General features: G+C 53.0%; 10 protein-coding genes and 1 non-coding gene across 11 annotated transcripts; 5 read left to right on the top strand and 6 right to left on the bottom strand.

Annotated features, from left to right (window-relative positions):
* Window positions 1–151: 151 nt before the first annotated feature.
* Window positions 152–1,493, bottom strand: EI97DRAFT_495768 (uncharacterized protein; the record flags this gene model as incomplete). Its single annotated transcript, XM_033802452.1, has 2 exons — window positions 788–1,493; window positions 152–727 (listed from the first exon to the last, which is right to left on the bottom strand). Exons 1-2 carry the CDS (start codon window positions 1,151–1,153, stop codon window positions 152–154), a joined length of 942 nt encoding a protein of 313 aa, XP_033651358.1. The 5' UTR covers window positions 1,154–1,493.
* EI97DRAFT_469305 (Phosphoribosylformimino-5-aminoimidazole carboxamide ribotide isomerase) lies at window positions 1,314–2,611 on the top strand. Its single transcript, XM_033801707.1, has 3 exons — window positions 1,314–1,668; window positions 1,808–1,994; window positions 2,104–2,611. The coding sequence occupies exons 1-3, from the start codon at window positions 1,366–1,368 to the stop codon at window positions 2,406–2,408; spliced, it is 795 nt and encodes a 264-aa protein (XP_033651357.1). The 5' UTR covers window positions 1,314–1,365; the 3' UTR covers window positions 2,409–2,611.
* A 705-nt stretch (window positions 2,612–3,316) lies between these two features.
* EI97DRAFT_444623 (cellobiohydrolase-like protein II precursor) lies at window positions 3,317–4,603 on the bottom strand (the record flags this gene model as incomplete). Its single annotated transcript, XM_033799911.1, has 3 exons — window positions 3,317–4,062; window positions 4,112–4,284; window positions 4,332–4,603. The coding sequence occupies 3 exons, from the start codon at window positions 4,601–4,603 to the stop codon at window positions 3,317–3,319; spliced, it is 1,191 nt and encodes a 396-aa protein (XP_033651356.1).
* A 2,087-nt stretch (window positions 4,604–6,690) lies between these two features.
* Window positions 6,691–9,590, bottom strand: EI97DRAFT_435737 (sodium/hydrogen exchanger). Its single transcript, XM_033798937.1, has 6 exons — window positions 9,250–9,590; window positions 9,160–9,189; window positions 8,960–9,109; window positions 8,776–8,909; window positions 8,207–8,729; window positions 6,691–8,159 (listed from the first exon to the last, which is right to left on the bottom strand). Exons 1-6 carry the CDS (start codon window positions 9,287–9,289, stop codon window positions 7,078–7,080), a joined length of 1,959 nt encoding a protein of 652 aa, XP_033651355.1. The 5' UTR covers window positions 9,290–9,590; the 3' UTR covers window positions 6,691–7,077.
* A 169-nt stretch (window positions 9,591–9,759) lies between these two features.
* Window positions 9,760–12,263, top strand: EI97DRAFT_435736 (uncharacterized protein). The gene is made up of 3 exons (XM_033798936.1): window positions 9,760–10,335; window positions 10,386–10,707; window positions 10,760–12,263. The coding sequence occupies exons 1-3, from the start codon at window positions 10,048–10,050 to the stop codon at window positions 12,052–12,054; spliced, it is 1,905 nt and encodes a 634-aa protein (XP_033651354.1). The 5' UTR covers window positions 9,760–10,047; the 3' UTR covers window positions 12,055–12,263.
* A 300-nt stretch (window positions 12,264–12,563) lies between these two features.
* Window positions 12,564–12,635, bottom strand: EI97DRAFT_t77. Its single transcript has one exon. It is a non-coding gene; the product is annotated as a tRNA-Arg (tRNA).
* A 1,126-nt stretch (window positions 12,636–13,761) lies between these two features.
* Window positions 13,762–17,148, bottom strand: EI97DRAFT_479926 (ORC2-domain-containing protein; the record flags this gene model as incomplete). The annotated part of the gene is made up of 2 exons (XM_033802014.1): window positions 14,913–17,148; window positions 13,762–14,254 (listed from the first exon to the last, which is right to left on the bottom strand). The coding sequence occupies exons 1-2, from the start codon at window positions 16,697–16,699 to the stop codon at window positions 13,762–13,764; spliced, it is 2,280 nt and encodes a 759-aa protein (XP_033651353.1). The 5' UTR covers window positions 16,700–17,148.
* A 212-nt stretch (window positions 17,149–17,360) lies between these two features.
* Window positions 17,361–18,085, top strand: EI97DRAFT_382781 (DUF1649-domain-containing protein; the record flags this gene model as incomplete). The annotated part of the gene is made up of 3 exons (XM_033795874.1): window positions 17,361–17,436; window positions 17,526–17,831; window positions 17,889–18,085. The coding sequence occupies 3 exons, from the start codon at window positions 17,361–17,363 to the stop codon at window positions 18,083–18,085; spliced, it is 579 nt and encodes a 192-aa protein (XP_033651352.1).
* A 562-nt stretch (window positions 18,086–18,647) lies between these two features.
* EI97DRAFT_460745 (uncharacterized protein) lies at window positions 18,648–18,969 on the bottom strand (the record flags this gene model as incomplete). Its single annotated transcript, XM_033801136.1, has 2 exons — window positions 18,648–18,668; window positions 18,739–18,969. The coding sequence occupies 2 exons, from the start codon at window positions 18,967–18,969 to the stop codon at window positions 18,648–18,650; spliced, it is 252 nt and encodes an 83-aa protein (XP_033651351.1).
* Window positions 18,970–19,857: 888 nt separating this feature from the next.
* EI97DRAFT_423604 (uncharacterized protein) lies at window positions 19,858–21,231 on the top strand (the record flags this gene model as incomplete). Its single annotated transcript, XM_033797117.1, has 4 exons — window positions 19,858–20,010; window positions 20,096–20,359; window positions 20,475–20,686; window positions 20,740–21,231. The coding sequence occupies 4 exons, from the start codon at window positions 19,858–19,860 to the stop codon at window positions 21,137–21,139; spliced, it is 1,029 nt and encodes a 342-aa protein (XP_033651350.1). The 3' UTR covers window positions 21,140–21,231.
* A 645-nt stretch (window positions 21,232–21,876) lies between these two features.
* EI97DRAFT_495759 (DUF89-domain-containing protein) lies at window positions 21,877–23,794 on the top strand. The gene is made up of 4 exons (XM_033802451.1): window positions 21,877–21,931; window positions 21,982–22,300; window positions 22,356–23,223; window positions 23,281–23,794. The coding sequence occupies exons 1-4, from the start codon at window positions 21,910–21,912 to the stop codon at window positions 23,512–23,514; spliced, it is 1,443 nt and encodes a 480-aa protein (XP_033651349.1). The 5' UTR covers window positions 21,877–21,909; the 3' UTR covers window positions 23,515–23,794.
* Window positions 23,795–23,836: the final 42 nt, after the last annotated feature.

The following is a 23,836-nucleotide window of genomic DNA, read 5'->3' as shown; positions in this document are numbered from 1 at the left end:
CTGCCGCAGATGGAGAAGAGGTGCTTAGTACACAAATGCCCGGAAATGTACTATGTTTTGTTCACACCGTCTCATGTTTTGGCTTAACTGGAGGGTATCTCATGCTATTATCCATCCCCACCTCCAACACCGACAAAGCATTCCTACTGATCTATCTCCTCCTACTCTTCCCGTTCCCCCTCCCACCCCTCCCCGCACTCCTATCCCCCCTATGCCCCGTAATATCCGCAACATCCCTCTTACTCAACCTCAACATCCCACCCTTGAACCTCCCCACACTCGGCCCTCCCACCCCCCTCTCCCTCTCCTTACCGCCTTCCTTCTTCTTCACTTTCACCTCCCTCTCCAGCACAATCCCCGCCTCCCTCGCCTCCTTCCTCCTCTTCTCCTCCCTCTCCCTCGCCTTCGCAATTATCCCCTTCCGATGCGCCATCGGCATGGATTTCTGCGCGTGGATCGACGTTTTGGCGCCGAGGGCGAGGAGCTGCAGATCGGTGGATTTGTGGCGCGCGGCGCCGGTTGCGGTGAGGGAGGTGTTGGCAGCGGCGGAAGCGGCGGCGGACGCAGCGGCGGAGGAGAGGAGATGGGAGTCGCGGAGGAGTTTCTGGAGGGCGAGGTCGTTTTTCAGATGGGAGGATTCTGTTGGGTCGTCGTCATCGGAGGAGGATTTGGATTTGTGTTTCTTCTGGGTAAGAGATGGGGTGGATGATGTGGGTGGTTTTGAGGACTGGGACGATTGTTAGAATTCGACGTCCATATGCATGATTTGGCGAGGGAGGGAACGTACCATGAATGCACGCAGTTCCGCTTTCGAAGCTCGCTCGTTGGCGAGCTGTGTGCGGGACGTGTATTCCACGACTTCGACATTGGGTTCGTCTCCGTCGGAGCTTATGCCAGACCAATCTGATTCTTCGTCTTCTTCTTCCACGTCCTCGACTACGGTCTCAATTTTTTGCTTCTTAGGCTCCACATCCAAGGGTTTGAACTTCGCCTCAAACGCCTTGCGGAATATGTCCTGTAGCTTCCCGTCATCTGAATCGCTTTCTGCTTCTGAAGACGACGGCGTCGGTGAGCGGGAGGGTTGCTCGGGCTCTTCGCGTGTTACACGCTTCCGCTTCAGCGTTCTGGTGGTCATCGTTGCTAGGGCTGGCATAGTCGTAGTATGTCTGTTCAATAGCCGTTGTAGTCCTAGTCCGTGAACGCGGAAGTCCGCAGCTTGTGGAGGAAAATGTCCGTCAATGTCAATGCCAAGATTTCGCCAAGATATCTCTCGTACGTGTCTCGCACGCCCCCACCATTCAACGAAGCACCCTTTGCATCATTCTACGATTCTTCTCTAGGACCTCCCTCACCGATTTGCGAGAAATGGCGCGCTTCCGCCCTTGCATAGACCTGCACGCCGGAAGCGTCAAGCAAATCGTCGGCGGTACCCTGTCTACGACCTCGGAATCTTCGCTCAAGACGAACTTCACCTCGGAGCACCCCGCGGGCTACTATGCGTCGCTGTATAAGAAGCATAACCTTACGGGCGCGCATGTAATCATGCTGGGGCCAGGGAACGAGGAGGCGGCGAAGGAGGCGTTGGAGGCGTGGAGGGGAGGGTTGCAGGTTGGAGGGGGGATCCACGAGGGGAATGCGAGGGAGTGGATTGAGAGGGGGGCGGAGAAGGTGGGTTTTTTGCTGTTTGTCTTAAGCATTCGTGTCTATGATAGTATCCTCGAATCGCGTTTCTGTGTGCCAATTATATTGATATTGTGTCACAACATTGAATCTACGGCTCAACACTGACGGCTTCATCGCGCAGTAGGTGATAATAACATCCTACCTCTTCCCGAATTCCGCCTTCTCCCTCGAACGTTTACAATCCGTACTCCGCGCCCTCGATGACGACAAGGATAAACTCGTTATCGACCTCAGCTGTAGGCGCAAAGACGGGAGGTGGTTCGTAGCAACCAACAAATGGCAGACGATTACAGATTTTGAGTTGAATCAAGGTACGTACGCCTATTCCCTCATTATAGCTACGCAAGGGGGAATACACTATATCTCCTCTTGAAATTCGGATCCTTGTGGATACAACCATATGCTTACAACTACCCTCAGAATCAATATCCCTCCTCGAACCCTACTGCTCCGAGTTCCTCATCCACGCCGCCGACGTCGAAGGCCTCCAACGCGGCATCGACGAGGATCTCGTCGTGGCGCTGTCGAAATGGTGCAGCATACCCGTCACCTATGCGGGTGGCGGCCGCAGTATAAAAGACCTGGAGCTCGTGAAAAAGCTCAGTGGTGGGAAGGTGGATTTGACGATTGGAAGTGCGTTGGATATTTTTGGGGGGAAGGGGGTCACGTTTGAGGAGTGTGTGAGGTGGAATGAGGAGCAGGAGAAAGAGGAGGGGAGGGCGTAGCGTGAGCAATGAATGTAGGGGTGTGCACTGTGGTTAGGCAGTAGAGGGGAAAATGCATATGCAGGAGGAGATGGAACCTTTCAACAGCCAAGTAGTTTGTGCCTTTTCAACGTTTCGCAAAAGCGAAGAGATTGTAGCTGCATAAAGTAACTCTTCTTCTTGAGATAAGCACAATTAAGGTACCCAAATATCGCGCTGAGTCTGGGATCTTGATGTACCGTCTGTTGATACCCACATCGTGCCACGCTGCGCCCGCTTCTTGTGGCCCTATTCCACTGCCCGATATCATACCCACCTTCTCCCGGATAGTTCCATATGTTCTTTTCCCCTCCTGAGCTCGTAAGTGTGATCGTTCATGAGTATGTCTGGAAAATACATAATCCTTCTTTTCCACACCTTTCAAGTAGAAAAGGACAGATTCTTCGAGTAGAAGTACGTATTGTACAGGACTTCAAAATTGAGTTGCGGGGCAAAGAGATTGTCTGCTGGATGGTTCCCATCAGTTCCCTCACGACGAAGGCGCTTTCTACGAATCTGTTACACCGAGCGGCAGCTCTAGAGCAGAAGAGGGCTGCCTATGAGCAAGTTATTGAACATAGAAGTGTTGTTCGGTAGCGTATCTGAAAAAGGTGCAAGTCCACGCTTTCGAAGACAATATACTCACTTGCCATATTTGCTCACTTTAGACATGTGGAGGTACCCACCATCATCGCTGGCGGATTGGACAAGCAATCTAGGGGAAAGAGCGTCTCATATTGTGTGTAAGAGCTATGCTATATTGACATCGAAGCGAAATAGTATAAGCGAGAGCTTTTCCAAATGGCTCGAACGAGATCCATCCACACCCCACCCATCTATTTACAAATTCATCCCCATTCTCACGGAATTCCCACTCCCAAACGAGACGCTTATAGAGGGGGGTTAGCGTTCTTGACGAGCATCTCGAAGTAGGCCTGGTGCCAGGCACCAGCCTCAGGAGAAGGCTTGAAGGCATCCTCCATACCGCAGAAGCTGTCGTAGCGGGTAGCGCTGGAGTCGGAAGTACCGTCGGACTCACCGCCGGGCTTGACCCAGACGAAGGCATCGGTGAGGGAAGAGCCAGTGCTGGAGCTGGGACGGCGACCGAAACCGGCGCCGTTGACGTTGCACCAGTGGCCCCACTCCTTGCGGAGACCCTGGACACCGTTGCGGCCCGTGTCCACGATGGCCTGGGCGGGCATGCCGGCGCTCTTGAGCTCGGGAGAGAAGGCCTCGACGTAGAGCTTCTCGTTCTGGCACTTGTTCCACTGGGCGTCGGTGGCCTTGGAGAACTCTCCCGGGGTGAGGTCCCAGGCGTTCCAGCCGGCAACGTTGGTCGCGAAACCGCGGACCTGCTTGGGAGAGCCAGCGTTCTTGTAGACGGTGGCGAGCTCCTTGGCACCGGGCTTGAGGTTGTCGTTCCAGCCGAGCCAGCCACCGTGGCCAGCATCAATGTACATGGCGATGTTGGGCAGGTTGAGCTGCTTGAGGGCGTATGCGACACCCTCACGGTAACCAGAAGCGGAGTTCTTGCAGGCCGTCTTGTCGCTGTTGGTGACCAGGTTGGGGAGCGAATCGGGCTCGATGACCAGAGCAATGGCGGTGTTGGGGTACTTCTTGAAGAGTGCGACGATGGCTTAGGACCGTTAGCATTGAGAAACCAATATCTCATACGGAGCACTTACGGTCAATGTACTCGGACTTGTAGATGTTAATATCGCCAACAGCCAGCTCACCGTTGGAGGCCTTGGCGGCGCAGTCACGGCCGGGCAGGTCGTAGATGACGAAAGCAGCAAGCTTGTCGCAAGGAACCTCCTTGAGAGTGTCCTCAATGATGCTGATCTTGGCACGGGTGTCGCTGAGGATGATCAGTGATTGCACTTGTTTGCAGAGGAACACACTCACATCCACTGGAAGGTACCGATATCAGCGACTTTCAGAGCCTTGGCGGCGAGAGCTGAGTCGGTGATCTGCGCAGCAGCCTCCTTGACTTCGGAGGCATAGAAGGGGTTGGCAAAGACCGATCGGGAGGCGAAGGGGTTTCCAGAGAGGGTCACAGGAGTGGCACACGCGGCAGCAGGAGCGCGAGCGGTGATGGGGCCCTTCTCCACGGGGCTGGGAGCGGCGAGAGCGCCGGTGATGGCGGTGGCCGCGGCGGCAGCGATGAAACCCTTCATGATGTCGACTGAGGTGGGGAGGAGTGTGGTGGATGAGTCGATGTCGAACTCGTGAGGCCGTTGGAGCAACTTATATATCGTCGACTGTCCATGTAGGGATTACAGGGGCGTCCTTGACGCTTTGCTCGATGTGGTCGGGCGGCTCATCAGGAAACAGGCCCGTAAACTGCGGAACAAGAAATGTGCTCAAGGGTCTGTGCATACCGACGTGTGCATCGTGAGGCTTAGATGATAGTCGTTAACGGTTGTATGAAGATGCACTATAGCAGGGTCCACAGTCGAATGACCTGAGGTGGAGTATAGGCCGGAGACCAGATCAAGAAGACCGATTTCTCGGGCAATTCTCGAACAGTGCTCCGCGTACCACATATCGAAAGTCCTTTGACTCCAAAGATTGGCAGATGAAGGGCCCTGTTTGGCAAGTGAGAATAATTGCTACCAAAAGTTGGAGACTTTGGCAATGGGTTTCGATAGGACCGTGTGACTTACCCTGGATAATACTGCTGGCAGACAATATCAAACCCGGTGTTGTGTTTGGCTGAACAAATGACATCTGGCGGCAAAATAAATGACAGTAAACATGAGACGGTTAGCAGCCCCGGAGCCGCCCTACCCCAGGTTGGCTACCCCGCGATCTTCATTGTACGACAAACACCCACGTCGATTAGATCTGGGATATCCAATCCGCGATGATTGGCTAGTGTATAGTGTTAAGGCAATGAAGCAGAGTTGATGGATGGCTGGCTCCGCTACTGTCCTGTCCAGGTTACAACAGTGTTCGCCCGACTGATCGCCCTCGAGCGCCATTATTACGATGTTTGCGCTAGGAACTCACACCCACTGGACTGTGTTTCGAACCACTCGGAAAGCTTGGGTCCGCAACTTGGATCCAACACAAATATTCAGATGATTGCTGTCGCTTCGAGCAGCGGGGCATAGTACAAAACGGAGGGAATGGGGTCGCGGTGCCGAATAATATCGCTCAAGTATTTGTTAATGAGAGGATGACAAGCTTTGTGAGAAACCGTGCAACACAGGTACCGCCGTTGAGTTACCCGGAGAGGACGAGCCCTTCTGGAAGGAAATCGAACACATGATACTGTGAGTTAATTAAGCCGGAAACTTGGAGGCTCTGTTAACGCGCATTTATCCTAACCATGCCCCACCTTAATCCCACGGTAATGGCAACGACACCTAGTGGCCAAGGCATTTAGTCCTGCCTGTCTCGTGCGTTTATCTGGGTTGGGCGGTTCGGCGCCACCATATCGGAAATGGAAGGTTTCTGGAAGCGCGAAGGTCTCCGAGATACTTCTTTTGTGTGATGCCATGGCGATCGGAACAAGGCAGAAATGCTGGCCGTGATGCCCCAAGCGACCCTCGCATATTTTCTGAATGATGGCCACTGTGCATGTACCTTCCGGTAAAGATGCTCCGACTTCCCCGTCTTTCTCCCCAGTGTTGGTGACCCCAGTCCCCACAAACCCCAACTCTGGGGATGTCGTGAGGCCTGGAGAAAGCGACCAGGACCACGTCAGGCAACTGAACTTGCCATTGCCGAATAGATTCATAATTCGGTATTTGATCTCCCTCGCGGCAGCTGCATCTAGACCAGATTCCCCACAGGTTAGCTGCCACCATTAACGCTCACTGGCAGTGTTGGACATTGAAGTTGCCTCTGGGGACTTATCCAGAGAATGGGTTGATTGCGGCGGCGTAACGCCACAATTCTGAGGAGGGTTAATGTCGATTGATGGAACAAGTGATCTCCCATGTGAGGCGTCGGACGCTGAGTGGTTGTTGGAGCTGTTTGATGTCTAGAGGTCAATATAAAGTGATTAATAATACATTTATCCCCGAAACATCCCTGTCGCGAGCCGAAAGCGGAAAGGCGGCCGTTGTAATACCCTGGACCTACCTGGGTAGGTACGTACGTGACCGACGTCTGTTTGGAGCTTGTGGATGTATGTACCGATAACTTTTTCCGTGAATGCAAAGGTGCAAGATCTTTTCGGTTCGTGAGTTATTGTGAAAAGCTCATGCTGGCTCTAACTCGGATGATGTCTTCAGGCATGATCGAGGCTGAGTTCTTTAGACGTGACTTCGAAGTCGACGAACTGGCATTGCAAATATGTTGAATCTGTCTAAACAGGCCAACCTGTGCCCATTACAACCTCCAGACGCTGCGAATCCAACATTTCTTTTATATCTTCAAGAGCCCCTGACCCCAACAGCGAAAGACGCAAAGAGTCCAGAAACGCTTCAGATCGCGTTGTGGACTAAACCGCGCGAATCCTGGGTTTTGTCTTCGAAAGACATCTCTAGCGAAACAGCATTCCGACTACAATGGGGAATATTGCTCCCCTCCCGAAAACGCCAGTGCTCTGAGAGAGCGACCCAAACCATGTACAAAAAACATAAACCCACAGACATGAAATGATTGCAACGCCACCCAAGTAAAACCGTACCCTATGGACCTACACATTGCTAGGTCCCGAGCCTTTGGGGTCTAATAGAAGATGAGGCTTCAGGAAACCTTCATCGATCTGCTTGAAAGCCGCCGCGGGATCCTGAGAAATGTCGGAAAAGAGCTGTTTGACCGCCCCAGTAGCACTTGCCACTCGCGAAGGTTCGCCACTGACAGCACTTCTCGATGCTGATCCTGAGGTCGGGTAGGGTGACCGCTCTGGAGTCCGCAAAGGCGACGGGGCTCTGTTTGGCGATCGTCGCGCACTCGGTGGCAAACCAAGGTCCATGTCATCCTCATCGTTGCTACCACTGTCGCCAGGACTCAGCAAACCTTGTTCAGCGCCGTCTGCACGCTTTGCGCGACTAGAGGAGCGTCTAGAAGCCACTAGGTTTGGCCGAGAGGGCGGACTGTGCCTGTTGAGTGACCCGCTTGAGTACGATCCATCGTTGACTTCTGTGAGCGCAAACCCATTCTGATGCATACGCGGGTTATGTCCAAAGCCCTGTCCCTTGTGACGCGAATAAGTGCCACCATGGATGACCTCGATGTCGAACTCGTCGTCGGAATCAATCTCCTCGATGACTCCTGTCTTGATTCCCAAGATTTCCAGCATGCGCGCAGTCGTGCCACCGAAGATGATGACAGTCAGCACAACAACGACAAGTACGGTGGCACGAAGGGTGTCTCCGTTGGTGCCCGTCAATCCGGCCGCAAGGGCAACGCCAACGGCACCGCGGAGCCCAGCCCAGAAAATCATCGCCTGGTAGGAGTAGGGCAACTCATCCCGTACCTCTTGGCCTGCTTTCCTTTGCCGATATCTTGTATAGGAGTTGATTGCCTTAGCGAGGGGGAAAACGGCACACCAGCGAGCCGCGCATATTCCCGCCACTGCCACCAGGATGAAGAGAGGTTTGAAGACCAGCTTGTCGTCCGTGAAGAGGGAAAGCCCAAGATAAATGAAGATGAAGTTCTCCGATAATTGAGCGGTGACTTGGAACACGAACTTGGTTGTTAGTTGTGTTCGGCGCGACATGTTCAGGTAGGCGTAGTGCTTCATACAAATCCCGCAGAAGAGGAGGGAGACAATTCCTATGCTATGTCAGTATCTAGCTAAATAATCAATGCCGAATACGCACCTGACATGCTGATCCCATTTGAGAAAAAGTAAGTAACATAGGCGATCAGGACAATAAGGCAGCTCTCCGTCTTCGGGAATCTCCTGACATACGTAAACTTGAGCATGAGTGATGCAGCCACTCCGACCATGACGCCGATAACCAAGCTGCCGAAGAACACGCCGAGAAAGACTCCAAAGGCCTCAAAGAGACTCAGAATGCTTAACGACATTGCATCCTTGCTGTATTTCTGTGCTGTTTCAAAAAGCACAATGGCGATGGCATCGTTGAGAATGGACTCCCCAAAGATGACCGTGTAGAGCTTAGGCTCGACCTTGTAGGTGTTGAAAATGGCCAGAATCGTGACCGGATCCGTAGCTGACAGTGTCGCGCCGACAGACATGGCTTCGACAAAGTTGATCTTGAGCCCGTCGATGTGCATTTGCGTCCATAGAAAGAGAAGCACACCAAGCACGAGCGCGGAGATGAATGTGCCAGCAAAGGCGAAAGTAAGAATTGTGCCAATATGCCGGAAAAAGTTGCCCTGACCTTGGTCAGCATTCTACAGTAACACGGATGGTTGGACCTACCTGATGCAACTCGTAGCCGGAAGAGAGAATGATGGGAGGAAGGAGGAGATTGAAGAAGAATTGATAATCAAAGCTCACAGCGCCTTGTACATACTCGGGAGCCCATAGTCTAAGAATCAGGCCCACGCCCATTCCTGGCAAACTCAGCATCTAATAGTGCGCAGGTAAAGAATGACCGGCGTACCAGCAAATATGGACAGTACCGTCTCATGCACCGCTTGTATCTTCCGTGTCTGCAATATATAGCTCGTGAAGAGTGCTATGATGAGCAGAACAATGAGTATGGAAAGCGCCCAGGATGTGAACTTCTCCTTCTGGGACGCGTCCGTCTGGTCTGCAGAAGTCAGTTCGTTCGGGCGTAAACTCGCAGCGTGGAATACCGACCATCATCGTCTTCATTGTCCGCTTCGCGTTCTGCCAGAAACAGAGTGGTTAGTTCAAGTTCCGAAAGTGGAGGCCTATTGAGGGTCTCACTGAGAATCTCCGCCAGGGCCCAGGCCGCTTGGGAAGCCATTTCGTGTCCTCAGAGCCGGTCTATCATGGGTAGGTTGGTAGGTAGACGAGTTTCTGGAAAAGGGCGGCGAAGCGCGAAGGTGTCCGCTTGCTGGTGCTCCAACAGGTGTGGGCTGACACTGCAAGTCACCTTTGTAACTTCCGACGTCACTAGCCGGAGGCTTCCAGGCTATTGAAACCGGACGTTTGTAATTGCGCAGGTGCTTGAAGACGGTTTTTCGACGCGACTGGATCGTATACGACGGGACGGGGGAATACCTAGGTAAAAAGAGACGCGGAATAGAGTCCTCCTCGAACTCGCGCTCTGTTATGGCTCCCAGCGGCTGCCTTCCAGCCTTCCACATGCTCCATGCCAAGACTCCGCCGTACATTTATGGACTAGCGCATTCTGCATTGCCGACGTCACTCCGTTGTCTGGTCTCCTCAATCCCTCGAACTGCCAACCCTCATCCGATGGCTTCTGCAGCGTCACGCCTCAGCCTGTTATGGGTGAACGTCCCTTCACCATTGATTCTTATTCCACCACCACGGACGATAGCAGACCGTCACCTGTGCTGGACGTCAGTCGCGGACCGCGCCGACCGTCCCTCTCAGCTCCCCGCGTGCGTCACCTGCTCATACCGGCTGCAGCCGACTGGAACTGCCCCACAAGCACTCACGCGCACCAGCCCGCGACCTAGTACTGAGTAGTATTATCGATCCGTATAACGGTATACCAGTGGCCTGCTCGCCGTCTCCAACCTCATCTTGACATCCAATATGGCCGACACTCCACCGCGAATACAAATCCCCAAACGGCCCAAGGGCGTATCCTTCCGACGTTCCTCGCCGGGTCCGCGACCTTCTTTAAACGAACAGTCCCCATTGCTTATACCCACAAGATCAGGAGAAGTGGAGGGTCTGGGCAAAGTTGTTTCCCCTCTGGGGAGTGACGAGTGGAACCCAGAGGCTGATGGCGAGACCAAGAGCAGTTGGTATCTTTTTCTGTTGACCCTCGGCGGCCTCGGTTTACAGATTGGCTGGTCGGTAGAGACGTCGAATGGATCGGTGAGTAACATGAATTTAATAAGTGGAGGGAGTCGCTTACAAGATGCAAGCCCTATCTGCTTTCCCTCGGAGTCAGCAAGTCGCTCCTCGCCCTCGTCTGGATCGCCGGACCCCTCTCCGGCGTGCTCGTACAGCCTTATGTGGGCCTAAAAAGTGACAATTGCATGATACGATGGGGGAGGCGGCGACCATTCATCGTGGGTGGGGCAATAGCCACGATCATTTCCCTCATGTTTCTGGCATGGGTCCGGGAGATCATAGGCGGCTTCTTGGGCATCTTTGGTGCTAGCCAAGACTCACAATGGGTTAAAGATACCGTATTATTTTTCGCAGTTGTTATGGTTTACGTGCTTGACTTTGCAATCAACGTCAGTAAGTGCTATGATGGAACCCAGGCATCGTGCGTTGTGCTCACGAAAGTCAGTCCAAGCTGGCATCCGCGCTTTCATCGTCGACTGCACCCCTACGCACCAGCAAGAATCCGCAAACGCTTGGATGATCCGTATGTCCGGTATTGGCAACATACTAGGCTATCTAGCGGGCAATGTGAAGTTGCCGAAATACTTCCCTTGGCTTGGAGGCAGTCAGTTCAAAGTCCTTTGCGCCATCGCCTCCTTCATCATGGCCGTCACAGTCGCCATCAGCTGCCTCACGATTCAGGAACGGGACCCGCGCTTCGATGGACATGTTCCCGAGACACAGGATGGCGTTTTGGCCTTTTTCAAATCCCTTTACAAGTCTGTGCGAACCCTCCCCGATCAGATCAAAAGAGTCTGCGAGGTTCAATTCTTTGCCTGGATCGGCTGGTTTCCTTTCCTCTTCTACATAACGACTTATGTTGGTGAGATATACGTAGAACCTTACTTCGAGGCCAACCCCAACATGACGGACGAAGAAATAGACCACATATGGGAAGAAGCGACTAGAATCGGAACGCGCGCGCTGCTCATTTTCGCTATTACAACCTTCATCGCATCGGTTATCCTTCCGTTCATCATCCCTCCCACCTATGAGCCACCAAAACCAGGCAATACGTCTCCCAGGACACCAATGACGCCCATGGCCCCGAGCACCCCTGTGTCTATGTCAGGCTCAGGGTACTTTTCTCTAAGACAGCCGGAAAAGCACCAAGGAGGCGGTGTCTCTGCTCGCATCGCGGAATACATGGCCATGCTGCAGGTTCAGAGTCTCACTTTGCGCCGCGCCTGGTTGATCTCCCACGTCATGTTTGCCGTTTTGATGGCTCTCACCTTCCTCGTCAACAGCACGCTGACCGCAAGCATCCTCGTTGCGCTCATCGGCATCCCGTGGACTCTGACCAACTGGGCTCCCTTTGCTCTCATCTCCTCGGAGATCTCGAAGCGCGATGCCATCCGCCGCGGCCTGCTGCGTCCTTCGAGCAGAGAGGCCGCACTCATCGCCTCGGGCGAGGATGAGGCGAGCGCGGAGAACTCAGACAAGGCCGGCGTCGTGCTCGGCATTCACAACGTGGCCATCGCTGCGCCGCAGGTCATCGCTACACTCGTGAGCTCCTTCATCTTCAAGATGCTCCAGAAGCCACGAGGGTCTCCAGGCGACAATAGCGTAGCTTGGGTCCTGCGCTTCGGCGGCTGCTGCGCCATCGTCGCTGCCTGGTTGACGCTCAGAGTCAATGAGGAGAAGGAGGATGCCGATCTCGTTGAGGCAGAGGTGGAGTATAGAACTAGACGAGAGTCGTGAGTCGGGAAGGGAGCTTCCAAGCATCACTTGGAGTTTTGCGTCTTGGGTAGTTCCGACAGCATTGGAATCCGGGGTGGTCCAGCGGTTGGATCCTGCAATGTGTTTTGGTGTTGTCGTGGGGTTATATATAGCATACTATGGAGTTGAGGTGTAACTCTGAGGTCTCTTGTAGAGGGATGCTTTGAGCAAATGAATTATGTGATCAGATTGTGTTGCGGATGCGGATGCTAATGACTGGGAACGTATGCTGAAGTTACTTGAGTGTCTGCTTGCAGGCCAACCCCACTCACATCTCATCAGTGCGGCGAGGAGCCGGCGCTGGGCCTTTGCCGCGCTACGGATACTGAATCATATGTGCAATGGTCAATTTCTAGAATAAAACCCCGAAAGAAAAAATAAAAGAAGAAGAAAAATAAATAATAATAAATCAAACTCGAATGTGCAACTCAAATCTCGCAACTCCTTGCCAAGAAAGAACGAACAGAGCAACCGGAACGAGAAAAAAGAAGCGACCGACGCAGGACTCGAACCTGCAACCTTGGCCTTAGGAGGGCCACGCGCTACCATTGCGCCAGCCGGTCTTCGCTTTGATGGTAATTAGGACCATTTTATTTTTTATATAGTTAGTGGTATGAGTGGGCGGCTGTAACCGACATGTGTGTTCGCGGCTGGTCGGGCGGGCGCGAAGCGAAGTGGGGTTGAATTGGTGCGACCGTCGGATTTGCGAAGTTGGTTGGAGAGTCCCGAATTGTGGTCCGTGTGGCTGGTCGTGGTCATCCGGACCGAGTTCAAAGCGTCTGTTGCAACTCGTTTCGCGGTACCTCTAGTAGGTCGTCGTGGCGTTTCTCGATATATATAGGCTGAAGATGGTATTAGTTGAGCTTTTGGCCTTGCTGTTGGTCTGGTATCCGCGTTGAGCCTAGCACTCGCAGTCCTCCTAGGAACAGGATGTTAGAATGGGATGATATGAGATGTGGGAGCAGAGACAAGGAGTCTTGGGCCTGTTTCAAGCCGAAATGATCTAGCTCAGGTCAAACACCAGATGATAACATTCCGAGGCTCGAGGAGCGTTCTCTGCACAATCCGGTAGAGGAGAAGATGGAGGATAATTCTATGATTGGGGTTACAGGTTACATTGATGTCATCTCTGGAGTCGATCGCTCACCTTCACTTGGATCCACCAACCGCGATACTTGCCCATCAACAAGGTCGGAGTCGCTTGAAGATTATTTGGGATGGACTGTCACTGCTTCATCGTTGGAATGGTTGAATCTTGATACGTGACAAGTTAAGGTTGACGGCAAGATTGCCGTGCGGCGATTAAGGGAAGGTATGACAGAACGTAGCTGGAGCGACTCGCAAGTTCGCTCCCTACACAACACTCATCAAGTCTTCCCTCGTGCTGCATATTTCAAAAGCCTGGGAGACTCCTACCGAATAAACATACGTAGTCTATGTCCTAAGGTTTGAGCATAAGGAAGGTGCTCTCTGCCCATGCTCTACAATATGATGTCGACAAAGGCCGTGACTAGAAGTCAAATTTGAATGAGACTACATACCAAACCGTACATAAATACACAGTATTACCAAAACCAAGTCCCTAAGAACAGACCACCACACCAACACACCCAAGCCCGCCACCAAACCTCTTCTTCTCTCATCCCATCCAACTTTCCCCTCACCCCAACCCGCTTCTCATAACCTCACCTACGGCAACGCCGCCAACCCCCCAACCGTCACAGCCACCAAGATCCCAGCACCCAGAAACCCACTCAACAAGTCCCCACCTCCACCCACCGCTCTTCCTCTCCCTCTCCCTCTCCCTGCATACGCCGCACCCCCACTCTGACTCCGCACACTCCCCTCTTCCGCCGTCCTAAACGCATTCCCCCCTTGCGCCGCCTCCGTCGTAGACGTACCCTGCGCTCCCGCATTCTCACCAGAAGCAGCTGGACTGCCAGACTCATTCTCGCTGCCTGCGTTGAGGAACGGCACTTCACTGGGGATGAAATGCGGCATCTGGCTCGAGACGATGGAGTCGATGGGCATCAGGGATTCGAGGTCCGACACCAGAGACGTGGGCCAGGCGAAGCTTGTGAAATCAGTTCGCGGGGTGTCGAAGGCGCTGCAGAGGCCGTTAAGGAGGTAGGAGGCGGCGCGGAGGGCGGTCGTGTGGGTGGGGCAGTGGGAGGTGATGCACCTGGGACATGTTAGGAGGCGGTTGAGGAAGGTATGATGGTTTACATTGGGGACGATGTGAGGGGATAGCAAGCGGTGAGGGAGACGAGTTACGTACCCGATGCTCGATCGCACAAGGCTGCACGCGCATCCGAAGTCGTCTTTCTCGCACTGATCGATACGGGAAACGAAGGACGAATAGCACGAGTCGTAGCTCCTCCTCCCCAGTTAGATCAGCGCTCTTTAAAACAGTATTAGTCTTACGATTGCGCCGCCCCAGTCGCGCAGGAGAGCAATGCAGCCTCAGTTATGGAAGCGCCATCCTCGCCATCACGAGCGAATGTTATACGCGAAGCACTCAGGAGCAGGGGAAGAATTGACAGGCGGCGCATAGTGAGGATGACTCGTTGAGAAGTGAGTGACGACAATTGAAATGATGCCAAGGGAGTATATATGCTAGTTACATTCCATCGCGTTCGTGACCAGCCATGCGAAAAGAGAAGGGGGTATCGATATGTGACGCGAAAACGAGGACGCAGTGCAGGAATGCTGAAGAGATCTAGATCCGTGATATCGAAGCCATACGATGGAATCATGGCTCAGATTGCGGTCAAAGGGGATCTGTTGAGAGGTCTTCGACGAGAGCTTCCAGCTCCTCTTGCCTAAACGGAACCACCAACCACTCTGTTCCCATAGCGTCTTTCCTGCTTTCAATCATTTGATGATCGTGGAACTCCTTCAACAAAGTTCTAAAGCCAACCTCGCTGGAGCAGACAAACTCTTCCACAGCCTTGTGATACAAAACGCGATACTCGACGCCTTGCACTGTATCGGAGCTGGCAGGTTTCTTGCTCTTGCTGCGTGGCGTATTTGCGATTACGCCGTCCTCTTTTTCTCCGGCCAAATTACCGTCCATAAGAAGCAGGGCCAGCTGCTCAGTGACCAGTATGCGGAACAGAGAACGCGCATTTTCGGGCAGAGATCGCAGTACAAAGCCCACGACATCCCTTCCGCCAATCCTTCTTCCACTGCGGCCAAGCAGTTCATTGACGCTTTCGACGACATCTATCTCTGCGTCGTATGGCGCAAATGTTGTCGCATCGTGAAATAGGAATTTGAATTGCGCCTTCAAGCCCACATCCCACAGCAACGGAAAGTTGGGGGTGTCAACCGTGCAGACGAGGTTAATGCAAGGTTGTGCGGCCAGGCTTGCGAGCATTGCAGGGATGGGAGCTCTTCGTAGATAAAGGGAGTCCATGGAGTTGATGATCAGGGGTACCGGATGCGGGGGAGCGTTTTCTTGAAGTTGTTCGAAGATGTAAGACAGCAAAGATGACGGCTGGTTCGGAAGTTTCGAGTGGGACGGAACAAGTACTGAGGCTATAGTAGTCAGGATCTCCTTGAGCGTCGTTGTAGGGGAATATCCGTTGATGACCACGATTTTCGGCGTTTTATTGGACCGGCGATACGCGCCGTGCTGACTGAGATGATCGTACAGATGGGCCGCCAATCGCTCTGTAAGAGGGCGTTTTGACCCGTACCCGTATAAACAAAGGTTGAAGCCCTCCTCAAGCTCGAAGGTCCACTGGTCCAACGCTCGGCAATGGAGGCCGAGCAGAAAGTCCGTCTCAGCTTGGTGTCGATCCTCGTACGTCTGCATGGCCTGGAAATACTCGTCATGATTCAGAAGGCTCTGGGAAGGCAGCGTGTTGTTGGACGTCTTGGTGCCGCCCGGTCGATTCTGCCAAAAGTATTCTTCGTGCGGAGGGAGGTCTTGCGGTGGAGTAGGCGAGCGCGGTTTTCGAGGCCGGCCAGGACCTTTGCCCGAGGCCTTTGGCCTTCCCTTGCCGCGCTTGGATGGCGTCTCTGGTATATCCTCATCTCCTACACCTGTGTCCAAGACCCCTTGCTCCTCGTCTTCTTCATTGTCACTGAGGATCTGTTGTGCCAGGATTTCCTCCTCCTCCAATGCATCTTCGTCGGTCTCGGCTCCATTTATCGTTCTTGACAGTAGGCGTCTAGTGCTCTTTCGCCTTGCACTTCGATCGGCATTCCGAACGCGCGTGGGAGTCGCACTCGGAGTGTCATCTTCACCTCCTTTTGTGGGGGTTTCGAACAACAGCTTGCGATTCGACTTGGGGGTAAGTCCATTACGATGCTCCACAGTCCCGGGCTTCTTCAGAATCGACCGAGGGGTGCCATCCTCGACCTGGTTCAACGCTCTTGTGCTTTTAGAAGGGGTGTGGACGTGTCCGGATTGCTCTTCGTCTAACTGCTTCTGCGGAATTCCGGAGCGCAGCCTTCTCGGTGTGCTTTCCTCTGGCTCTTGGGCAGGTCGTTTCCGCTTCCCACTCAGCATATTCTGGCCGGTTGGCGACCCTGACGCAAAAGCTGGGACGTTGAGACTCGAAAGTCGCGTCGACGCGTTCCATCTGAAGTCGGCGAATGAATTCTCCGGTCTTGGCATTCACTCATCTGTTCACCATGAGGTTACTCCGAAGGTTGTCCGTTGACATTGCCAGCGCCCCTGCTTGGCCGCCGACAAGATGAATGTCTCAGCACAGATTCATGGCTGTGAACACAGCCTAGCGGCCAGCGTGATGCCCCGTGTATCCCGTCGGTAAGCGGCACTTGACCGCGCGGCCGGAGCTCTCTCAGCTCTCAGCTGTTCATGCCAGCTAGGCGGGCTGGTAGCATGATGTCAGACATCATCTGCCCTTCTAGTGTCATATGCTGTGGCGTTCATGTCCTTTATCCATCAACTCCTCGTCGAGGGAGCGCAGAGCAGGTTTTTCATCTATCCGGAAGACATAGAAGTACTGTGTAGATGATCCTGCCACCTGCGTGGTTTGACGGGTGCTGCGTATCCCGCGAACCCGCCCCGCCGCCCCGATTTTCAGCTTCGGAAAGCCCCTTCGGACTTCCATTCCTGACGACACATTGCAACTAAATATCCACCACAACAAACAGCATTGTCTTGACCGTCACCCGGCCCCTGGCAAACTCTACATTGACGATCTCTTCCTCACTCTACAAAGAGTGCGCACGCGCGGTTCGACAACTGGGGAGCGCAGAATCCGACGACACCTACATAGCGGGGTCCTCAGTGGACCTGCGCAAATGCAATCATGGAACAAAGGCGGCCTCCGGAATACATTCTCGAGGTTTTTGCAGACACTGCGTGCGTTAAGGATGTCGTAAAAGGTGCGCCCAAGCATTCTGCCCTTCTCCCTTCTTGCGCTGCTTCCCAATCCTCCTGTTCTTCCGCTTCCTTGCTGACCCCCACTATCCAGCCATTCTCCATACCATCTTCTTCCACCGCTACTTCACGTCCATATCGCCCCTCACCCGCGACCTCCTCGACCTTACTTTGCCCGCTATAGACGACGTCGACTTGGAAACGCTCATTGACCAGCGCACGGCGGCGCTGGTCAGGGCGATTGAGAGCACGCATCAGCAGAGGGGCCGCGGACAGCTAGCAGTTCAGTTTTTCGAAAAGAAGCGACGCAAGAGCTACTTCTTTGGAAAAGCGGATGAGGAGGTGTGCTGGGAGCAGTGGACGCTTGATGTTACTCTTGCAACCCCTCGGACAGAGACTGGTGAGCACGCGCATTTCTTTTTCCTGAGAGCAGAAGTGCTAACGTCGCATGTATCAGAGGTACTCAAGGTCCGTCGAGCCATGACCAAATCATTGCAGAAAGCCGCGTTCAAGATTGTCAACATTGTCAACCAACACAAGGACCATATACCCCCGATTACCACGACCGATCAGAATCCGTTCCCGTATCAGATCGTCGTCAATCCCAAGCCCACAGCTGATACCTGGAGCCCGCGCATGGGATTCTTTAGCTGATGACATCAATATTGTAACGCAGCGCATCTTTCCTGCCATTTCATGCAATGCATCCATGTTGACGGTTACGACATTATGATGGAGGTTCAACACCGCTCGCATTAGGCCGACGTTTTAACATACTTTGGCGCTCACCGGGGTGCTGCCCGCTCCCACGCCCCTCCGCGTGAGCGTTTGTTTTTCGGTCAAGTATCTCGGGCCACATTCGTACTACAGTTCCATGTATCGGTTTCAGCACTTGGCAGCAGGCGTTCTCTCTCATGTTCACAGCAAGCGTTGAGATGAAGAGCGGCACATATTTATTTCCTCTTTCCTTTCCGCACTGCATAATACATGATACCCCCTTCCAATAAACCCATTACTATCCTCATCATTCTTCATTGGCATTGATGTTGCCCTTTCTTGAGTTCCAGCTGTGCGGTTCGCGGGTCTTGCGCTCTTGGGGAGTGCGGCCGTGCCACTAACACCGTGGACTTCGTCGCATAAACACACTTCAGCTATTGACGAACGCATGCTTCTGTCTATGCGCACGGCGGAGGAAAATTCCTTGCGATGGCTGCATTTATAGATGCGGAGTGACAGCCTGGACATCTGCACAGCTACAAACCACGTCAGTCAACTCACTGAATAGCCGTTACCCGGAGGCAACTCACTTTTGCTGCACCCGGCAAGTCGCTCATGCCTCCAGGATAATCGACACAAGCGGCCATGGCCTCCTTTGTACCGCTTGCCGCATTCTGAGACAGGCACAAGCTTGAGTTGATCACATCGTGGCAGGCGTAATCATCCGTAGGACATGCGTACTCCTCGGGCTGTGCTGCAGGGACAGCTGCTACGCTCAGGCTGAAGAGAAGAGCGAGAAAAGTAGGTTTCAGGAACTGCATTGCTGCTGATGCGTAAAACAGCAGTAGAAGAAGCGGTGGATGGCAATGTTGGCGAGCAATCCCTTTCCCAATATCTATTGTTACACTCTCACGATTCATATATGCAGATCCAGGTCGAAAGTTCATCGTAGCCAGGACCCAGCCGCGACTTCGTCAACATTCTCTACTTTGCCTTCAGCTCCCCACTTTCGGCTTAATGGAAACACTTCGGGTACACATAACAATTGCTGAGGATGTGGAGGTCGTACAACCATAACTGCCGCATAGAGTTGCATATTTGTTGTATATTAGTCGCTAACGTTGATTAGTGGATGCTTTCATACGAAGCCGGGGTCATCTCTACGCTGCCTCAACCATACTTCTTCGCACTTGTCGTTTTGGAAAGAAGTATACCATGGATGCAGGACTTGCATCAAATGTATTCAAATCGCCTGCCCAGTGGTTTTGCCTCCCTGTATCATCAACCTTCTCGATTCTTGGCTGCTTCGTAGAGCCCTGGTGCTGGACCACGCACTCAATCTAGGACGAATTATACACGTGCGATAGCCGCTTCATCCTGGAGTGGAGTACGGGAGGGTAATATCGTAGATGGTTCTATCCAAGGATGGGGCCTATGGCATCCCCAACAAATGCACTGGGATCCAGTGTTTGTACTTTGGTCGGCATTTGCTCCGGAAGAGTACCATCAGTCTTCCGGACTCCACTATTCTCTCTAAGCAACTTATCATACTTGTAGATCTTGGGCTTGGGGACTACCGGCTTGGACGTCGTCTTTTATACGCTCAGATACACCCTCGGTACACACACCTCGCCCTCTCTGTCCCTCCCTCTGCTGGTCACGAGTACCCCTGATCGGTTTGAGTGGCTTAGACTGTTACTGAAGCCAAAATGCATTGGTCTACTCTGATCCTGGCATTTGCTGCCGCTCCCACCAGTGCACTTATCCGCTTCCAATGCTCGCAGCTTGTGCGAGAACGGCTCGATCCCCTCGTAAACCCGGGTCTCATTCCCTCTCCTCATGTTCATCAGATCGTTGGCGGTGTAAGTTCCCCATCTCTTCCACAGCATCGCCATCATCCCCTGCTACCCGATTTCCAACAGCATCAGAGGCTAATCCCACATAAAGAACTCCTTCAACGCAACCATGGACCCCAAAACCAAGGACATACCAGGCGAATCTACATGCACGACGTGCCAATTCGCAGAGGACTTCTCCAACTACTGGACCGCCATCCTGTACTTCAAGGCGAGGAACGGCACGTACAAGCGGGTGCCGCAGTTGGCCAATGCTGGGTTTGAAGGCGCGAAGGGCGGCGGCATGACGGTCTATTACATGCAGGATCCGCTGTATGACACTAAGCAGCTTAGCTCGGTGAAGGCGTTCCAGCCGGTAAGTGCTTCTGTCTTCTTAGCTGATACAGTTTGGCACCTGGGCAAATCCCATCCCACTTGTGTGGCTCGTGATGAAAAGGGACAAAGCTTTGCTAACACATCTACTTGCTCAGGGCTTCCGCATGTTCGTTGGCGACATCAATGCGCGAAACAAGGCGCAAGCGGCCCGCTTCCGCCAACTCACCTACACCTGCATGGACAATGCTGGCACGCGGGACAAGGAGACTGTCGCCTTCCCTGCCCGGCCATGCAAGTACGGCATCATGACTTCGCTTCGCTTTCCAACCTGCTGGAATGGCGTGGACCTTGATAGTCCCGACCATATGTAAGGCCATTGCCAATATGCCATTGGTATTGTAGATACACTGACACGTCCAGGTCACACATGGCCTACCCCGAGTCCGGCACCTTCGAATCCGGCGGGCCCTGCCCCTCGACCCACCCCGTCCGCGTCTCCCAAGTGATGTACGAGGTAATCTGGGATACGTCCAAGTTCAACGACCCGGCTGAGTGGCCCGCGGACGGCAGCCAACCCTTCGTGTGGAGCTTCGGCGACGGCACGGGGTACGGGAATCACGGAGACTACGTGTTTGGCTGGAAGGGCGATAGCTTGCAGAAGATTCTGGATACAAAGTGTTATGTCAATTGCGAGGGGGCGAAGTTGCAGAGTATTGAGGAGATGAATAAGTGTAGTGGGAGTGTGCCCGAGGCGGTCGTGGAGGATATTGATGGGTGGTTGGATGTGCTGCCTGGTGGGCATGTGGCTAATTATTCTTGAGATTTAGAGAGAGTTGGGATAGGGGGATAGGAGATTGGGAGTTTGTTTGAATAGGGGAGGCAGGTATAATTCAATTGAACACATCTGAAGAGGAAGCGATATGTGAGGGAAGGTGATGGTTTCAACCGCGTATTGTCCGCAGGAAGCTGAGTATTTGATCTTGAGCCCAGAATAGTACCGTCAAGCCTATCCTATATTACAGCCAGTGTTCGGGACATAGCAGCTAGAAAGTTGCACGTTCGCAGTCGTCAAAGTAATGCACTATCATATCAATGTCTGCTACGCTACAACGGTGGAATATAAAGGAAGATATGTCATTAGACAGCATTAAGACATTTTCGCAAGCTTCTGCATTCGACTTCTACTCAGTTTCCACGAATAAGAATCTCTGCCTAACTTTTACAAATGTGTTGGTTTCCGCTGTTCCTTTATGTCGATAGGCCACTGGATTCAGCTAGACAGAGCAGGCGACACTCCCGCCTCCATATAGGTAGGTGTTACTACATTCTGCAAAGCGTATTTGAAGCCTTCTGTCGATACACGGTTATGCTGCCGTTAAGGTTTTCAGAATAGGGTATTGAGGACGTCAGGTCTACGGCAAAGTCCCAATTGCACGACTGTCCTCGTCCTAAGCTAGCCCCCGTTGAGTATACCGACCGGAGGTACATCCCTGCAAAAATAGTTCACCCCCACCACCCCGCGCTATATCAATCCGTGGGACGTGTCGTACCTGGGAAGCTCAAGGGAAAACGTCACAAGCAAAAAAAAAGATGGAGTTTGAACCAAAAACGCGTAAGTATGCTCCAATTCTGAATTGATATCTCGTGCTAACACCGTCAAAGCCCAGTATAGCACCGGGGATGCGACATCCTTCGCCTATGTATCCGCTCGCGAACGCTGGCCGGTCATCATCACGCAAGGAATTGATGACGTTCACCGATCCATCTGGGCCTCAGAAGACGAGGAACTGATCAGAGAGGGGAAATGGATCGTCTCCGAGCTCGCGAGGCTGAAATACGAACTACAACATGACCGCAAACTTTCGCCCATACCAGATGATGGTGAAGGGGATATTGCAGCGTACAACAAGGAATTAGAGGCTCTAGGGAACCCGAAGTGGCATTTTGTACCATGGCTGTACTCAGAATGCTACCTTTACAGGTACTTGCACCTGCTATCGCATGAGGTCACTGAATGCACTAACACCCCCAGCTAGACGCATATCGAGCATTTTCAAACACACGCAAAAATGGAAGTCGTACGATCTCTTTGCTCGCCAGAAGATGTCCACCTTCAAATCCTCTCGACCTGCTGTCCTTGAGCTAGCGGCCCGGTATAAAGACATCGTGACGGAGCTGGAATCAAAGCACACGCTGAAAGGGGTCCATAATCAGGAGGAGTTGGAGGAAGCGGAGAAGATCCTGTTCACGGAAATGTGCGAGATCTGCCTATGGGGCAACGCGACCGATCTGTCTCTCCTGACAAATCTCTCGTACGAAGACATACAGAAGCTCCAAGGTTCAGAGGCTCGCAAAGCGTCGGAAAAGAACATCATCGTCAACCACTTGGGCAAGGCGTTCGATGTTCTTACCGCTGCTCAGAGATCGGGCAAGAAGGAGCGAAGAGTGGACATCGTCCTCGACAATGCTGGTTTCGAGCTTTTCGTCGACCTCATCTTAGCTGGGTACCTGCTCGCTGCTGGCCTGGCCACCACAATCGTCCTTCACCCGAAATCCATTCCCTGGTTTGTCTCCGATGTCCTGCCTCAGGATTTCGCTGCTCTTATATCCGCACTGGCGGATCCCCAGAAGTTTTACAGTACCCTCTCGGATGATGACAAGCACTCCGGCTCCGCTCCGTCTCCTTTGTCCGAGCCCGAGGTTTCCAATCTCAAATTCCTCTTTGAGCATTGGAGTCGGTTCCACGCAGAGGGACAGCTTGTACTTCGCCCCAACACCTTCTGGACCGCCGGAGGAAGCTTTTGGAGGCTACCCAAGACCGAGCCCAGCTTGCTGGAGGATCTGAAGGAGAGCGAACTCGTTATCTTTAAGGGCGATCTGAATTACAGAAAATTGACTGCCGATGTAAGTGACTGTCCTCTCTGATATTTCTTCATCCGATGGCTAATACGCGTGCACTAGGCGGCCTGGCCAGCAACGACCCCCTTCGCAGAAGCAATTGGGCCGCTGGGACCGGGTTCAGGTATCCGCGTCCTTGCGTTGCGGACTTGCAAAGCCGATGTTGTGGTCGGACTTCCTGAGGGCGAGGACGAGAGGATCAAGGCTACGGAGGGAGGTGGGGGTGATAGCGGAGCGAGGAAGTGGGCCTGGAGTGGTAAGTGGGCGGTTGTGCAGTTCTCGGATGGGAAGGCTTGAGGTATTAGCTGGTTATGCGGGTGCTTGATAGCCTACTGGCCTCACGAAAAGCCGGGTGGTAAGATGCTGGGGCATGGAAATTGTGGTATAGAGAATTTGTGGCATGGAGCGTGTTTGTTCCTTTTTCAAGATTCCAAGAGCTTTGTCAGACGTAGCATGGTTGGATTCAGTATCATTGGCAAGGAGCGCCTAGAGGGGGAGTGGAAGATGAATGATAACCAGAGGACGCACAGTAGAATAAACAGAAGTTAAGGTCTAGCACGAAATACGTGTAACCGGGAATATACAACGCCTTTCCACTTGACGACCCAGGAGTAGAGAG

Source organism: Westerdykella ornata (genome assembly GCF_010094085.1).
Source record: "Westerdykella ornata strain CBS 379.55 unplaced genomic scaffold EI97scaffold_24, whole genome shotgun sequence".
NCBI lineage: Eukaryota > Fungi > Ascomycota > Dothideomycetes > Pleosporales > Sporormiaceae > Westerdykella > Westerdykella ornata.
Note: the sequence above shows the minus strand (reverse complement) of the source record. Positions and strands in the feature narration are given on the sequence as shown.

Excerpts from the sequence above, each read along its gene's own strand:
- EI97DRAFT_435737 (XM_033798937.1), bottom strand. The coding sequence starts at position 9,289 with ATGGCTTCCCAAGCGGCCTGGGCCCTGGCGGAGATTCTCA. Across the intron at positions 9,190-9,249 it reads GGCCCTGGCGGAGATTCTCA|AACGCGAAGCGGACAATGAA; the intron begins GTGAGACCCTCA and ends TGTTTCTGGCAG. Across the intron at positions 9,110-9,159 it reads GGACAATGAAGACGATGATG|ACCAGACGGACGCGTCCCAG; the intron begins GTCGGTATTCCA and ends TGACTTCTGCAG.
- EI97DRAFT_469305 (XM_033801707.1), top strand. The coding sequence starts at position 1,366 with ATGGCGCGCTTCCGCCCTTGCATAGACCTGCACGCCGGAAGCGTCAAG. Across the intron at positions 1,669-1,807 it reads TTGAGAGGGGGGCGGAGAAG|GTGATAATAACATCCTACCT; the intron begins GTGGGTTTTTTG and ends ATCGCGCAGTAG. Across the intron at positions 1,995-2,103 it reads AGATTTTGAGTTGAATCAAG|AATCAATATCCCTCCTCGAA; the intron begins GTACGTACGCCT and ends AACTACCCTCAG.
- EI97DRAFT_495759 (XM_033802451.1), top strand. The coding sequence starts at position 21,910 with ATGGAGTTTGAACCAAAAACGC. Across the intron at positions 21,932-21,981 it reads GGAGTTTGAACCAAAAACGC|CCCAGTATAGCACCGGGGAT; the intron begins GTAAGTATGCTC and ends ACACCGTCAAAG. Across the intron at positions 23,224-23,280 it reads ACAGAAAATTGACTGCCGAT|GCGGCCTGGCCAGCAACGAC; the intron begins GTAAGTGACTGT and ends CGCGTGCACTAG.
- EI97DRAFT_435736 (XM_033798936.1), top strand. The coding sequence starts at position 10,048 with ATGGCCGACACTCCACCGCGAATACAAATCCCCAAACGGCCCAAGGGC. Across the intron at positions 10,336-10,385 it reads TAGAGACGTCGAATGGATCG|CCCTATCTGCTTTCCCTCGG; the intron begins GTGAGTAACATG and ends ACAAGATGCAAG. Across the intron at positions 10,708-10,759 it reads TGACTTTGCAATCAACGTCA|TCCAAGCTGGCATCCGCGCT; the intron begins GTAAGTGCTATG and ends CACGAAAGTCAG.